This window comes from Myotis brandtii, unplaced genomic scaffold (genome assembly GCF_000412655.1).
Source record: "Myotis brandtii unplaced genomic scaffold, ASM41265v1 scaffold550, whole genome shotgun sequence".
NCBI lineage: Eukaryota > Metazoa > Chordata > Mammalia > Chiroptera > Vespertilionidae > Myotis > Myotis brandtii.
Window position 1 is genome coordinate 3,722,905 of NW_005370043.1, and position 17,762 is coordinate 3,740,666.

Consider the following 17,762-nt stretch of genomic DNA (forward strand, 5'->3'; position numbering starts at 1 on the left):
CCTGCCTTCCCTCTGAAGTTTGACGGTCTGTTTGATGCTTCTCTGTCTCTGGATTTATTTTTGTTTATCAGTTTATGTTGTTCATTATATTTCACTAATGAGTGAGATCATGTGATATTTATCTTTCTCCGACTGGCTTATTTCACTTAGCATAATGCTCTCCAGTTCCATCCATGCTGTCGCAAATGGTAAGAACTCCTTCTTTTATACCGCAGCATAGTATCCGCTGCTCTAAGGTTTGATGGTCTGTTTGATGCTTCTGTGTCTCTGGATCTATTTTTGTTCATCAGTTTATGTTGTTCATCATATTCCACAAATGAGTGAGACCGTGGTTTATTTAATGTGTGCAAATCTATTTTATAGTTGATTGATAGAACATTTGTAGTCACAAAATTTCTGTGTATACTTCAGGAAAAACAAATTTGTGTGTGGAGAAGTGTCGGGGAGCATTTTACAGCCTGGATTTATAATATACATCTTTCCAGAAGGGGGAAAAAGTATAACCACAATTTGGATTCTGCACATATCTTCATTATCACTTGTAGGCACATTGCATGAGGAATAGGGCTGATGCATTGAAGCAGTGATCGTGGGTGGCTGTTTTAATCCAAAGATATGGAATTCCACTGGACCTCTTAGTCATCCCTGGGCTTTGGCATCAAAGTGGTCAGCAACAGTTAGGAGGTAGAGAAAGGCCAGAGAGATAGAGCTTCTGGTCCCTTTTTAGCTTACATTGTCCTAGCAGCCTGGCCAGAACTGTGTTAACTAGATAGATTATGTATATACTGGCCCAGCTAGGAGATTCCTGCCTCCTGAGGAGATCTGATTGTCTCTCACAATTATTTTTTTATTGTTTTTTAATTCTCATCTGAGGATTAATTTTTTTTTAGAGAATGAAAGGGAGGGAGGAGGAGGGAGGAAGAAAGGGAGGGAGAGGGGGAGGGAGAGAGAGAGAGAGATGTGAGAGAGACACATTGATTGGTTGCCTCTCGAACGCACCCTGACCAGGCTGAGGCTTGAATGTGCAACCCAGGTACGTGCGCCCTTGACTTGGAATCAAATCCAAGACCCTTCTGTCTGTGGACCGATGCTTTAATCACTCAGCCAAACTAGTTAGGGCTCTCACAATTCTTAACAATCAGTATAACTAGAGGCAATTGAAAATACTTTAGTAAAGTTTAAGCCTTAAGTCTTTCTTTCTCCTTTGCTGTTTCTGCTTTATTTTTTGTTTTAATTTTGTTTATTGATTTTAGAGAGAAAGAAGAAGAGGGAGAGAGAGAAAGGGGGAGAGAGAGAAATGCCTAGTTTTAAAAAAATTTTTATTCATTGATTTTAGAGAGAGAGAAAGAGAGAGAGAGAGAGAAACATTGATTTGTTGTTCCACTTATTTATGCATTCATTGGTTGATTCTTTTTTGATATTTATCATTGGTTGATTCTTGTATGGGCCCTGACCGGGAATTGAACCTGCAACCTTGGAATACAGGCTCAATGCTCTAACCAACTGAGCAGTTCGGCCAGGGCTGTCTTTCTATCTTTAATGCCCAAGAACTGCTATGCCAAATATGTATATTATCTTTTTTCCTTAAAAAGCATCTGACAACACAATTGGCACCTCCATTTTTTTGAGCAAGAGAGAGCAGTTTGGTGTGCAGAAAGGAGGCTCAGTGTACCTCATTCTAATGCCAGGCCTGTGATCTAGGGAATATAAAAGATTTTGTTTGGAACAGAGTAGACCTCCAGCTTTTTAGACTGCTTGTAAGCTAGATAGTCTTGGTGTCCTAGGTCTGAAATAATGATACAAATTTTACTTTTAGGTAAGTAGGCTATAGTTTGCATTTTTTTCATATCTTTTGGGTGTTTAGAATTAGCCTGATCCTTTATTTTAATTCAAAGATGATGAAAGGCTTTTTTTTTTTTTTTTAAAGAACCTGTATCTGATGAGTTTTCTGCTTATTTCATTTTATTTTTTTTAACATTTTTATTGACTTCAGAGAGGAAAGGAGAGGGAGAGAGAGATAGAAACATCAGCGATGAGAGAGAATCATTGATCAGCTGCCTCCTGCACGACCCCTACTGGGGATCAAGCCCACAACCTGGGCATGTGTCCTGACTGGGAATCGAACCGAGAGGTCTTGGTTCATAGGTTGATGCTCAACCATTGAGCCACTGCGGCTGGGCTCTGCTTATTTTAGATGGAATCTCTGAACCTCATTACCTTAGGGATCAGATTGTTTTTGCTAGAGACTTTATTTCTAGCTTGATTATCTTATGCTCTACTTTTAGGATATGCTATTTAGTTTGTAGTATATTATTATAGCCTCAGTTTTCTTGTTTTCCAAGTAAGGAAACTCAGGCTTTGGAAATGCTTTGCCTAGGTTTATTCTGTTATTAAGCACCATTGCCTAGACTTGATCCCAAATTTTCTTACTATAAATTCTAGGCTGTTGCCATTCCTTCTCAGGTGTATTAGTTATCTGTTGCTATGTAACAAACTACCACAAAACCTAGTGGTTTAAAACAAACATGTATTATCTCAGTTTCTGTGGTTAAGGAATATAGGAGCAGTTTAGCTGGATAGTGTTGGCATAGGGGTTCTCACAAGGCTACAATCACAGTGTTAGCTGGGGCTGCAGGCATTTAAGGCAGTACTAGGCTAGAGAATGTGTGTCCAAGCTCACGTGGTTGTTGGCAAGCCACTTGGGTCTCTCCATAGGGTTGTTTGACATGGCAGCTGGCCTCCCCCAAAGCAAGTAATCCAAGAGAGAGATAGAGAGAGAGAGAGACAGAGACCGAGACCTAGAATGGAAGCCATAGTGTCTTTTATAACCCAATCTCAAATGACATACCATTTCTGTTGGGCACACAGACCCACCCTGATACAATGTGGGAAAGGACTAAACAAAGGTGTGAATGTCAGGAGGTGGGGACCACTGGGGCCATCTTGCAGGCTGGCTATCATAGTTGCACACCTAGTTAAGTTGTATCACTAAGATTCAAACTCAAGTCTCTGTGACCTCAGAGGCTATGCTCTTAACCAATACTGTGATAAGTAACAGAGAGTGACTAATGCTGACCGGGGTATCAGAAAAGATATCCGAAGGTTGTTGCATTTGACCTGAGTCATAAAGAAACAGTAGGAGTTTTCTATGTGAGGTAGTGGGAGAGGGACATACCAAGCAGGGGACCAATATGTTCAAGGGCTTGGAAGTGTGGCATGTTTGGAGAATCGAAAGTAAGGCAGGATGATTGGAGTGTAGGGTGTATGAAGGTAGGATAGGAGAGTAGTAAAAACTTTTCCTGAGATTAAGTGGATGATGGGGAACAATTGAAGATGGGGATGACAATAATATTGTGTGTTCAGTACAGAGTTACAGGTATGTATCTGTCTACCCAAACCTTTATATCCCAGCCAATGAACCTGGTCTACACTAAATACTTTAGACCCCTCCTAACTTTCTAGTTCCTAACTTTTTCTATATTCTCTTGCTTTCTCAGTTGCTTTTTTCCATCTGCTCCCTAATTTAATGTCCTAAGGTTAGGGAAGATGGAGAAGATAATGAGGCATCAAGCTGACAGAGGCTGGGCAGAAGGTCCCAGCCTCAGGCTGAATTCACTTTCTTCATTATTGCCTATGGGCATATTTTCAGATCTTCCTCCCTCTCTTCCAATCCTCTTTCCAGTTTTTGCCATTTGGAGCATCAAGTCCTTTTTAGGTAAACTTATCTGCTCCCAGCTGGGCATCAGGCCAGGTTGTTGCTCTACTTATTATTATGTACTGCTTTTCAGCAGCATACAGCAGAATGAGAAGTTGAAAGCAAAATGAATTTCTACCATTTCAGATAAGTTTATAATCCTCCTGGTGAGATATGAAGAAATATGGAGTGTAGAAAGACTTAATACTCAAAACCAGGATCTGGGTCAGAAACGAAATAATTTCACACCTGTATATAAATGCTATAGGTAAAATAATAATGGAAGAAGGCGCTTATACAGAGAAAAAAAAAAGAGAGAGAGAGAAAGGAAGGTCAGAAGGGAGAGAGGGAGGGAAGGAAAGAGGAAGGAAGGTAGAAAGAAAAGAAGCGAGAAAGAAAGAGATGGGAAAACCCAACCCGTTTCCACTCCTGGCTGTAATCCTTGATTCTTGCTGCCATCCCCACTGATTTGGGACTGAGGGGAAATAGTCTCTGAGGAATAAACTCTCCTTTAAGTTACTCTTATATGGAAAACTTGGACTCATACTAAGTCAGAGAGCCCCAAATCTGTGGGTAGGCACCAGAAGAAAGTAGAGACTTCAGCGGACCTCACAAGAATACTTCAGGTTAAATTGGAAGTGTCTTGTGTTGACACTTGTGTTGACACATGCATGAAAGAAATTTGGAATCATTCAGCCAGTATATAATTTTAAGGTAGTAGCAGTGTTAAAATTTTTATTCTGCTTGGTAAATAGTGTAAGTTGAGACCACAAGGCTAATGATGTCATGTGTTGGGTAGCTGCAGAGGCAGGAACAGTGCAGGAGTGGATATCAATAGCCTTTAACCAGAAGGTGGTTGCAGCAGGGGTGGGGGACATAGTTTGTATCTCACTGCTGCTCCACAGTGGCTCAGTGTTGAGAAGGCATTCTCAAAAGATCTCCAACCAGGCCATGTGAGACGTGCTGGCATCTTGGAATGTACCGTGCATGGGTGGTCATGCACGGGCAGCATCCAGCCACCCTTGCTGGCTGCAACAAAGCTTTCAGCACCAGGTACCTAATGACTATCAATTTAATGGGGAAATTGATAGGAGAGTTTGTATATTCCTAAGTTAAATCATGGCTCAAGTAAGGGCATCCTATAGCTAGTGACAACTGCATCATACAGTAGAGATCATACCACAATTTCTAAAGTTGAACAAATGATTTGGAAACTATTAGGATGATTTACATTATAATTTTTATCTCTTGGTAAGTATCTTTGATACAGTTTATTTAGAGAATAAAGGAATTAAAATTTTTTAACGTATATATTGATTTATATTTATATTTCTCTATGGTTTGCAAAATATTTTTAATATTACTCTTGAAGATACTTGAATTATTGCAAGCAGTGTGTATGTGGGGAGGGGGCAGAGGGGCGTGTTCTATTCACTGGAAGGCTGCAGGTAGGCATTCCTTTCTTTTGCATGTGTACAGATTCATATCCAGCATCTTTAGTGGCCTTAGCAAAGTTGCCTCCCTAAAGAAAGGGTATCTTTGGTGAGTTGTGCCATATTCTTAGGCTTATCCCAGTTTTTCTCTTTCTCTGTTACAGACGCTGCATTCAGGTAGTACATAAGCTACTTTGTTACCAGAAGAAGTGTAGAGTACGCCTGCATTACACCTGGCGGGAACTCTGGTCAGGTAACTTTATGTTTTTAATTCCTCCTCTTTTCCTATATCTTTTACGAGCTCTTAGGCTGGAGCACAAGATGATTTTTTAAAAAAACTTTTTAGTTTGTTTAGGATGCTTCTATTTTCATTTATATTTTTTGTCATTTCAGCCTTGTTCTAATCCAGACCTGAGCATGTCACATATCTATTCCATATTCTCTTGTTCCCTCTCCTCCCTGTGGTTTTTTTTCTTTTTTTTTGGTCAGCTGTTAGAAACAGTTGAATATTTATTGAGTTCCAATGCTTCTTCCTTTGAGTAAGAGAGAGTAGTCAGTACAAACTTGGGTTCTTCCTCAATTCCGTTTGGTAGGAGCATATGGACTATAGGGAGGCTTCTGTGTGTTTCTTCAAGATGAGTAATCTCAGGAGGAATGTCATAGGGAGAGGGGGTGCAGAGGGGGCGGAGAGATGGGGGAATCCTGTTCTTTGTGTTACATCTGGTATTATTACTGTTTACAGACAGTGTCAGTTGTACCACTCCCCCTGTGCCAGAGACAAAAACAGCAAATTACAGTGTTTACTTTTGTCTTTGTATCCTTTTGGTAGCCCAGTAAAGTCACTGCCATGCCTGCAGGCGGGAAGTGGCTCTTCTCTAAGGGTACAATTAATGCTGGCTTGCCACCCCTTTCTTTGGTGCAATTTAAATAGAGCTTACAAGAAGCAGAGGAGAGACATATTCCCTGAGGCATTCATTCATTTGCTGATAGGTCCTGTGGCTTTCTGACCTGATGGTACAATAAAGTCTTCTCCAGATAATTAATAGTGATGAATGGTTACCCCACCCTGGGAGAGTTTCTCTGTAGTCTCAGCAGTGGAGGGTGTGTTAGTGTCAGAGGCTTTTTAAGAAAAGAAGAAAAGGGTCAGTAATCTTGCCCCTTCTATTGAATTCATTTCACTTGTTGTGACTTGTTTCCTCCCAATCCAGTTTGGCTTTCTAAATTTAGTCGTCCATAATGGGAAGTAGAGATTTTTAATTAATAGATTAGCAAGATCTTTTCAGTTAATGCCTATCGTGGTGAAGAGGGAGTAGGAGAATAACACTAAATGGCAATAGTAGCATTTTGTGAGAGTTTCAGACTGAAGGGATGTCTGAAAGACAGAAGAGCTAAGGAGAGATCAAAAGAGATTGAAATAACTAAAGTTAGTAGAATTTCTTAGGAACAATTTTTTTAATATAAAGGACTACTATGTTTGCCTATGAATATTAGCTATATGATTGTTAGGCTCTAAAATTTAGGATTAGAGAGAAATACAAAAATGATGCAAGTCTGTTGGTACAGTTATAGGACTTATAACAAGTACAAATGGTTTATGTATGTAACTGATATGAAGTTATACATTGTAACTGAAGATTGGTGGTAGTAGTTGTTTTTGCTTGCTTTTGATTCTCTTCTGGTTTTATTTTCTGTTACTCTGTTTTCTTTCCTCTCTATCCTAGCCATCATATCTCTGGCCCTGCGATTTTTCTCCCATCCTCATCATCTGTTGTCTTCTTCCTCACTGCACTCTTCACATTGCCTTTTCCACATTGCCTTCTCCTGTTCACTGTGGCCCTGGGCTTCCCATTGTTCTCCTACCTCTACCTTATATCCTGCCCTTTGTGCTATTATTGTCATACATTTTACTTTTACATAGGTTATAAACTCCACAATTCATTGCCATCATTTTTGTTTAAAGAGGCAATTATCTTTTAAAGAAATTTAAAAATGTCTTTTATATTTATCTTTTCTGACTCTTCCATTTCCCCATCTGGCTAGGAAATTGTGGGTCAGGAGACCATTCTGATGTTGGTCAGTTGACTTGATGTCTTTGAGTACTTCTGTGATGTCAGCTCTGTTTATAATTATGTGCTATCTCAGAACTGATTGATTGACATCCTAACGCCCTGGATAAATTTAGAGGAGGTATATGAGTGTCATTAGTGAGACCTGGATAACTGCTTGCTTCTAAAGCATAGGCATTTGTGCTAGAGCTCTCTGCCAAGTGGGGTTAGCTTCTTTTCCTAGATAGACTGAAAGAGCCCTCCTGGAACCCTGACTCCATGTGTTCGTACATGGAGTATACAGTGAGATATAGAGCAGCAGGTGTTAAGGAAAACTGCAAAATATCACACTACATGTGATGCATCAGAGCCCATAATAATGTCTAATACTGCAATCAGTGAATACAAATGTGACTAGAGGATCCACCCACTCTATAATGGTATGCCCATGTTTTCACTCTTTCTTTGCCTTCTAGACTTATGGATTTGAGGGAGCTGTTGAAACTCATCATGGCAAATATGCTTACATGTATAGATACTTGTCCATACATGTGCTGCAAACTTTAATTCCATTTTATTTATAAATAAGACAGGTAAGGCATATGTGGTATCAGATTAGACATACAGAAGTCCCTGGGTGTCTAGGAAGCAGTCAGCTAGGATCCAAATGCCTTTTGTCATTTGGAATGTGGTTGTTTAATATACCTGCACTTTGAGTGATTTTTATTTCTATGATGTTGGCTATTGTAGCTTTTTGTTATTGGGGAGATAGCCAAAGGTCCCCCTCTAAATTCTTATATGGAATTCCCAGGCTTTGTCTCATGGACAAGGACAAGTCAGCTGTGTTAGTTGGGGGTTTAATCCTGCTGATCTGTTGACTACAAGCCATGACCTACTCCCTGCTGCCACTGTCTATTTATATGATGCCTGTCACCATGGCATCTGAGTATGTGGGCAAATATATTTAAGCTGACTTCAACTAGACTATGGAAAGGACTCTCTCATTGCTCTCTTTTCAGCAATCACTATTTTTCACCAAGTTATGGAAAGTTCAGAAGCTCTTCTCTGACACCTAGGCTATCCAGACCTCCTATTTTGAGTAAAACCTTAGGTCTTGAAACTCTCCTCTGATACAGATAGAAAAGTGGTTTTTAGGATAAGATCCTAGTGAAATAGTTCTTTACCTTTGAGAATGTAATGAAAGATATGATCTTTGTGTCCAAAAATATATCTGTTTGCACATACATATTATAATTTCAGATGTAATTTCAGGGAGTTCATGGACCCTCTGAGAGTCCCTCCATGATTCCATGTTAAGAATCCCTATATTAATTTTAGGTTCCATGGACTCCAAATTAATTGTTTTCACAGAACATCTTAGTCTCTGGTTAAATATTTTTTCTGTATTTACCGATCATACTGCATTCTTCCTGGGAACTTTAGTTTAGCAGTTTCCTCTCTGAACTTCTGTTTAAACGTTTTAAAAAATTGACTTGAGCCTGACCCACGTGGCTCAGCAGTTGAGTGTTGACCTAAGAACCAGGGTCACAGTTCGATTCCTGGTCAGGGCACATGCTCAGGTTGCAGGCTTGATCCCCAGTGTGGGGTGTGCAGGAGGCAGCTGATCGATGATTCTTTTTCATCATTGATGTTTCATCATTGATCTCTCTCTCCTTCTTCCTCTCTGAAATCAATAAAAATATCTAATTAAAAAATTGAGAGAGAGAGAGAGAGAGAGAGCAGAGAGAGAGAGAGAGAGAGAGAGAGAGAGAGAGAAAACATCATTATGAGAGAGAAGTATCAATTGGTTGCCTCCTGCACTTGGCCCTCCACCGCCTTCCCTCTACCCCCTGACTAGGGATCGAACTTGCAATCTGGGTATGTGCTCTGACCGGGTATGGAACACACCACCTTTTTGATGTACTGGATGATGCTCCAACAAACTGAGCCTCACTGACCAGGGCTCATCTCTGAACTTCTTGAGGCTAAAGGCCATGTTGGTCACTATGTTGTATTTCCTGTGTCCTCCTATGGCACTTGGAGCTTCTATTTTAGCACATCACATTGTTTTGCTATGTTTGCAAATGTCTGAACAATGAATTGTTTAAATATCTATCCTCTTTAAAAAGTTTCTGGAGGTCTATGTTTTAATCATTATTTCATCCCCAGTACACTACTTGGGTTATGATAGGGGCTCAGTAAAATTTTGAAAGAATAAATGAATGAATATTAGAATTTCCATTAATGATGAATTAATATTTTCTTAAAGCAGCACAGTGTTGTGTTTGGGTCTTAGAACTAACAACAATAATAGAACCCAGCAGGATGTTTGTTGTCATGTTTCTGTTGAGCTGATCTCATCACCTTTTTTTAAAAAAATGTTTTTATTGATTTCAGAGAGAGGATGGGAGAGGGAGAGAGAAATAGAAACATCAGTGATGCGAGAGAACTATCAATCTGCTGCCTCCTGTATGTTCCCTACTGGGGATCAAACCCACAACCCTGGCATGTGCCCTGACTAAGAATAGAACCGGGGACCTCCTGGTGCATGGGTTGATGCTCAATCATTGAACCACACTGGCCAGGCCATTACCTTTTAATTTTAGTTATTGATGTGAAAGGGAGCGGTGAGTAATTTTTCTTTTCTTGTCTCTTTCTTCCTTACCTACAGATACATGGGTTGCTTTTTACCAAGTAAAAATGGAAACTGATGGTTTCTAAGCCATTAACTAAAGAATGAGTAGAATGTTTAGAGAGAAGCATGTAGTTGCTGGAAAGGGAAATCTTTGAACAGAGCTCCATGGAGTCAGCTTATTTTACTACCACTTCAGGCAGAAGTGGCATTAGGGAGGCAGCCTGCATTTAAATAATGGAGCTTTCCACAGTCTAAAAACATGGGTTGCTATAAAGGCAGATTTATACTGGCATTTTATATTTGATGTTTATCTAGGGATCACAGTCCTTCTTACCCTTTCACCCTGCTCATTCCTGGGTGATAAGTCATTATTTTTATCGCCATTTGTTGGGGAAGGGAGTGGAGGTATAGAAGGGAAGTGACTTACTAAGGATCATGGAACCAGATACTAAACAGATTAGAATTTAGCGTTCCTGACTTCTTTGCTCAGATGTGATCACTAGGCAACATTTGCCTCCCAGCATAAAGAAAGGCCTCCAAAGCCCCCAAAACAATCTGTCTAGCTCCACTGTGCTAAATAGCATCCAAAGCATTCACAGCTTTGTGAAAAAGAGAGAAATTGTACATTGCCTGACCTTTCAGGTACCTACTGGGAAAATGAAAAACCTAGAGTGTCTAGCTAGCTTTCTCATCACTGGCAGAAGCCTATGACTTCATGGTTTAGGTATACCTTGAGACTGGAAATCAAGAGCCTTTTGTTGTTATACTGTTGTTAATATGGAACTGAACATTTTCAAGAGAAAAAATAACTGGAGACATAGATTTATCTGGTAGTTCTTGTATAGTATAATTTTGACTGTTTGGTAGCCCCTCCTGATTTTGGGAAATTATCCTTTGGGAAACTTTTAACTGTCTGCTTCTTTTAGTTTAGTTTAAACACTTTTACTATTGATATAATTATAACTCACAGGAAGTTGCAAAAATAGTACAGAAAATTTTTGTGTCCTTTACCCAGCTTCTTCTAATAGTGACATCTTACATAACTACATTATTGCTTCTTTTAGTTTTGAAGAGAATATCTAGGTGGGAAAGAACATAGCAGTAAATAGCTAGAGTAGATGGAAGATGAATTTTGGTAGCTGCTATTACTATTTTGTTTTTTAAATTGCTTTTTAAATTGTTCTTCCTCTTTACCCCCAATTATCTATGATTTAGGGGAATATATTACAAGATGTATGCTAGGCTTGATGTACTTAATTAAGACTGCTCTGTGCCCCAGCCTGTTGCTCAGTGGTTAGAGTGTTGGCCTGTGGACCAAAGGGTCTCAGGTTTGATTCCCAGTCAAGGGCACATACCTCGTTTGCAGACTTGATCCCTGACCCTGGTCTGGCTCAGGCAGGAGGCAACCAATCGATGTTTTTCTCTCTCTCTCTCTTCCTCTCTCCCTCCTTCTCTCTCCTCCTTCTCCCTCCCCTCTACTATCACAAAAAAAATAAATAAATGGAAAAAATAACCTCAACAGTCCTAGCTTTCATGTGCAAAAAGATGGAGGCTTTTATCTTCTGTTGATAATCAGTTCTCAAGGTTAGAGTGTTCTAATATAGGCCATTAGAGTATATTTATCTGTTTCCATAGTTTTGTTATATAATTCTGTATAGCAGTATAGAAAGCCCCAGGACTGGAAAAGAATGCCAGGAAACTCTTTTTATCCTCTTCAAATCACCACATTTGACTAAATCCAAAATTTACACTATTTTGAATCTTTCTTTCATCTCTTCAGAAACTTGGCAGAAGAAAAAGATAAAAATTTCTAACAGGTTTAGCCTGTTATAAGGAAAAAAAGATTCCCACCTAAAAACCACTAAAAGAGTGAGCAATCTCTGTTCTTTTCTCTGCACATGAAGTCACTTCCTAACCAGAGGCCCATTAGTGTCTTGTCACTTAAAGAGGCAGAGGAAGGAGTAGCTATGCTTTTGTGGCTGTGCCTATCCTACTTTTAATGCAGGGGTGGGGAACATCTGACTCGCGGGTTGTATAAGGCCCTTGTTGTATAAGGCGGGTTGGTCTGGCCCTGTCAAGGCAACCGCAGGTAGGACTCAAAGTTCAATAAATCCAGGAGCTTTTTTATAGCAACAAATTTATATTAAGTAAATTAAGTGAATGATTTTATAAATATCCAAATGGCCCTTGGCAGCAAAAGGTTCCCCACCCCTGTTCTTTATTATTTTTTTTAAGTCTTTATTGTTGAGTATTACAGATGTCCCCCTTTCTCTTATTGTCCCCCCTCTACTCGCTTTCCGTCCTGTTCCTTCACCACCCTATTGTCTATGTCCATAGGTAAATGCATACTAGAGGCCCAGTGCACGAAATTCATGCACTAGTAGGGTCCCTAGCGGTTGCCGGCTGCTGGCCGGGTACTCCCTCCCTTCCCCCGGCCGGCCCACCCCCTGGTCGAACTCCCGGAAGACTCTGGTTGAGGGGACAATTTGCATACTACACTTTTATTATATGGGACTAGAGGCCCAGTGCACGAATTTGTTTACAGGTGGGGGGTCTCTCGGCCTGGCCAGTGATCAGGGTCATCTTGCCCAGTCCTGATTGGGGCTGATTGGGACTGGCTGGCCAGCCGGGGGGAGGGACCATGGGAGGTTGGCTGTGGGAGTGCACTGACCACCAGGGGGCGTTGAGCGTCTACCCTCTGGTGGTCAGTGCACGTTATAGTGACCGGTTGACCGGTCATTCGGTCATAATGGTCGCTTAGGCTTTTATATATATAGATTCGGTCATAATGGTTGCTTAGGCTTTTATATATATAGATTCGGTCATAATGGTTGCTTAGGCTTTTATATATATAGACTAGAGGCCCGGGGTTGCTTAGGCTTTTATATATATAGATTCGGTCATAATGGTTGCTTAGGCTTTTATATATATAGATTCGGTCATAATGGTTGCTTAGGCTTTTATATATATAGATTCGGTCATAATGGTTGCTTAGGCTTTTATATATATAGATTCGGTCATAATGGTTGCTTAGGCTTTTATATATATAGATTCGGTCATAATGGTTGCTTAGGCTTTTATATATATAGATTCGGTCATAATGGTTGCTTAGGCTTTTATATATATAGATTCGGTCATAATGGTTGCTTAGGCTTTTATATATATAGATTCGGTCATAATGGTTGCTTAGGCTTTTATATATATAGATTCGGTCATAATGGTTGCTTAGGCTTTTATATATATAGATTCGGTCATAATGGTTGCTTAGGCTTTTATATATATAGATTCGGTCATAATGGTTGCTTAGGCTTTTATATATATAGATTCGGTCATAATGGTTGCTTAGGCTTTTATATATATAGATTCGGTCATAATGGTTGCTTAGGCTTTTATATATATAGATTCGGTCATAATGGTTGCTTAGGCTTTTATATATATAGATTCGGTCATAATGGTTGCTTAGGCTTTTATATATATAGATTCGGTCATAATGGTTGCTTAGGCTTTTATATATATAGATTCGGTCATAATGGTTGCTTAGGCTTTTATATATATAGATTCGGTCATAATGGTTGCTTAGGCTTTTATATATATAGATTCGGTCATAATGGTTGCTTAGGCTTTTATATATATAGATTCGGTCATAATGGTTGCTTAGGCTTTTATGGGCACTTTCTTGTAGGTAACCAACTGCTTTTCTCTTGCTGCTTTTAAGATTCTCTCTTTGTCCTTAACCCTTGGCATTTTAATTATGATGTGTCTTGGTGTGGGCCTTTTTGAGTTCCTCTTGTTTGGGACTCTCTGTGCTTTCTGGACTTGCAAGTCCATTTCTTTCATATTTTTGGATTCTTTTTTCTTTTTGCTCTTCTGATTGGGAGCCAGTCAGTTCTGCGGCAGGGGAGATCCCAGCACAGGAACAATGCCCTGTCTTGGACAAAGCCGTCCCCGAGTTCCTATCCCGATGCCAGACAATCCAGTTCCTCCCTGTTTGTCCCTGGATCCCCAAAGCTGCTGCCGGGCACTGGAGCTCAGAGGAAGCAGTACCCTGTAAGAACTGCCTGGGATTCCAGCAGCCTCCATGTCACTCAGCCATAATCCCCACTGGTTTTTATAGCCTGAAATTACAGGGATTTCTCTTCCCAGCTCTGGAATCCTGGGCTAGGGGTCTTATGTGGGGCTGGGACCCCTTGCTTTTCACAGGAGGCCTCTGCAGCTGAGATGTCCAACCTGATTGAAAAAAAATGCCACACGTGGGTGTCAGACCAGCTCGTTCTATGCCTCCCCCCTCCTACCAGTCCCAGTGTACTTTCTTTACTTCTCTAGTTGTAGGATTTCCATTCAGCCAGATTTCAGGCAGTTCTGAATGATGGTTGTTCTATATTTTAGTTGTAATTCTGATGTCCCCACCCCTGTTCTAAAGGAACATATCATTTGGTTTCATTGGTATCTTTGTTTCCTGGCTCAGAGAGCAGGACAGGTCTATTATTGGTTTTCATTCATTTTGGCAGAAAGTAAAGTTTTTGGATCTACTTCAGACACATGGTCTCATTGACTATTAGATTTCTTAAAGAGTGATTTTGGCTATCTCTCAGTTGGGCAATGTTGGCTTCTGAGCATGTTTAGTTAGAGGTAGCTACACAAGAATGAGGTACATATATGGGATCCTGCATGCTCCATATGGAAACTTTCACATAAAAGCTCATTTTCATGAGAAAGAAGAAGGTGAGTGGTAACTGTGAGAATTGCAGTGTTCCAAGTAATTGGGAAATTGGAGGTAGATGAGAACCATATTTTCTCTTTTAGTAGATACACTTCAAAAACAAGGAAAATGGTAAAATAGAACCTAACTTCCATTTAAAGAAAGGATTTGTTCTTTTTTCCAGTTCATCTAGATTAGGCAGTACAGCCTGTTGATATACTGACCTTTTTTTTATTATTATGGTAAAATACACAAAAGATAAAATTTACCATTGTAGTCATTTTTAAAGTATACAGTCCAGTGGTATTAAATATACTCACATTGTTTTGTAGCCATCACCACCATCTTTTCCCATAACTCCTTTCATCTTGTAAAACTAAAACTCTGTACCTATTAAACAATGACTCTCTGTTCCAGTGATGGCGAACCTTTTGAGCTCGGCATGTCAGCATTTTGAAAAACCCTAACTTAACTCTGGTGCCGTGTCACATATAGAAATTTTTTGATATTTGCAACCATAGTAAAACAAAGACTTATATTTTTGATATTTATTTTATATATTTAAATGCCATTTAACAAAGAAAAATCAACCAAAAAAATGAGTTCGCGTGTCACCTCTGACACGCGTGTCATAGGTTCGCCATCACTGCTCTATTCCTTCCTTCCCTCAACCCTTGGCAACCACCAGTCTTCTTTCTAGTACCCCATAAATGGAATCATACAGTATTTGTCTTTTTGTGAGGCTTATTTCACTTAACATAATGTCCTCAAGGTGCAAGAAATCAGATTCTGTCCCTTCCTCAGAGTTTGCTGACTTTATTATTGTTTTGTTGTTTTATTGTTGTAGGCTGTCTGTGTTGAGGATCAGCTTGAGCTCTAAACTGACTGTCTTCTTAGGTCTCTTCTGAGCCTTTCCTTGGGCATGCGCAGTCACTTTTTAATTTCCCTGTTTTTGCAGTTGTTTTTTTTTTTTTAATATGCTAGTCTTTAATGTCCAGTTTTCTGTTAATCCTCACCTGAGGATATATTTTTTTCCATTAATTTTTTTTTCTAATAGAGAGTGGAAGGGTGGGAGGGAGGGGAAGAGAGAGAAAGAGAGATATCGATGTGAGAGAAACACATCGATTGGTTGCCTCTTGCACATGCCCCAACCAAGGTGGGGAGTGAACTTGCAATCCAGATACATGCCCTTGACTGGGGAGCAAACCTATGTCCTTTCGGTGCTTGGGCCGACACTCTAACCACTGAGCACACCTGCCAGGGCAATGTCTAGTTTTCTAAAGGGGAAATGTGAAAAATGAAGGCAGGGGAAAAAGGAGTACTGACTCTTTAATCTCCTGGAAGTCACACATCTGGAGGGGGAAGGGCTTGCAACAATGGGGGAGGTGCAAAACAATGCTGCCCACCTCTTTGCACCCCTAGAATCAAAACCAGCAGTCAGCCATCAGTGCACATATCCCCAATATTAGGAGGACAGGGTCAGTTTTGCCACCTTAGCTTCCACAAGATGTGTGTGTGCAAGCTGCTTCAGGAACAAGTGCCCAGCTCTTGCCACATGGCTGAGGGTAGGGGATGGGTAGCTGCTATATAGTGCTAGGAGCTAAAATTGACCACAATTAACCAAAATATACCATCCGAGTCTTCTGTAACCTGCAAATTTTCATCAGAGTCCAGAGTTCCAAAATAGTTAATCAGACAGATTCTGCCAGTGCAATTGTCCAGCTGGGGAGAGAGAGTCCTGGTGCTTCCTACTCTGCCATCGTCCCAGAATCTTCCTACCAGATGTACAGACTTTTGTGCAACCTTCACCTGGAGAGGTTCATAGCTTGCAACCAAAGCCATTTCATTTTCTTTTTTGATTTGTTGGCCTCTGTTTCAGGGAGGTGTTTGAGTTTTCAGTCAGACAGATGCCTGTATTCTGAAAAGCCACCTAGTGTATTTTTAAATTATTCTATTGGTGGGTGCTTGCTTCTAAATCCTTCCTGTGCCACTTTGTTGATTGACAGTGAGGCTACTGATTGCTGGCAATGTCCCTGGACAATTGGTGATTTTGTCCAGAGATGCTAGAATTGGCTGGAGTTTATAGTGCCTCTGGGGTTTTGGAGGCTTTGGCTTATTACACTAGTGCTATTTCTAGTCTGTCCTTTAAGTTCTTCTACCTCTCTCCTAAGCAGGTGAAATGCTAATATTTCTCTGCTATCAGTCCCTGTGAAATTATTTATCCGTTTCCCCTAATGAGCGGATTTTTTTTTTGATTTGTGATCTGTGGCATCTTATCCTAGCTCCATGCCAGGCCACAAAATAGAGCCTGGCAAACTCTTGTCTTTGCTTTGTATCTCTTTCTCTTCATAGCATGTAAAAGCTGTCCAACAGACAGCTCTCTCTGCCCTGAATTTTCTGAGAGATTTATTTATGTTCTGCTGGAGGCTCTCTGTCTCCTTCCTGTTTTTAATTTTATTTAAATGTCATTCACTTGGGTTTGTAATTAAACCTCCCCTCTGCTTCTCATGAGGCAGGCATCTGAGGACCACTTAATTGTGTCTTTCCATGGTTGGCTTGTTCATCTGTGCACCTGGTTTACCTCAGTGTGGGGGACAGGTTTTAGTTCTGGAGAAGTTCCCATATCCATTATTCATTCTACTCTCCTACATGGCAATACAATTTGAATTTAAAATAGGATAAAATTTGAGAGTCTTCATGATGTGAGGTATGTAAATGCTAGGAACAGTTTGGCAAACAAGGTTTCTTGAGGTTTGAAGGGGGACCTTATGTATAAGGTGGCAGGATTCTCAGGTGATGGTACTGAACTCTTCCCATTTGAAAAATAGATTGGTTGTCTCTGCCTCTGAGAATTCACTTGGGACCCAGGAACCATCAAGGTACCTGTTCCTGGCTCAGCTTCCCAGAACCTGCACACTATCCTTTATTCCTCCTGTCGGCATTCAGTAAGTCAGAACTGCTGCACACCACTGCCATACTTCATGCACAAGATTCCCCAAGGAAAGGAGCTTGGGCCAAAGCTAAGTGTGATACTGACAGTTGCCTCCAGTACAGAGTCAAAAGAGGCAGCAGTTGCAGTCAATTTCTAGTTCCTGAAAAAGAGCCCAGAAATTAAGTTTTCAAAGTGCCTGATGGAAAAGACCTTACAATGAAGAATTTGTGTGTGTGGAACACCCATTTCCCTATAACAATGTATTGAATGCGTAATATAATACCTGAAATATTGCACTGACATAACTTCTCTATTTTTCATTCA

At 40.3% G+C, this 17,762-nt stretch overlaps 1 protein-coding gene across 3 annotated transcripts in view; it reads left to right on the forward strand.

Annotated features, from left to right (window-relative positions):
* Positions 1-17,762, forward strand: part of LOC102245761 (chromosome unknown open reading frame, human C10orf76) — a 148,574-nt gene that overhangs the window by 51,349 nt on the left and 79,463 nt on the right. For all 3 annotated transcript variants that reach the window (XM_005878274.2, XM_014549421.1, XM_014549422.1), the window contains one exon: positions 5,292-5,380. In XM_005878274.2, the coding sequence (XP_005878336.1) occupies positions 5,292-5,380 (89 nt within the window). The remainder of the gene's footprint in view (positions 1-5,291; positions 5,381-17,762) is intronic.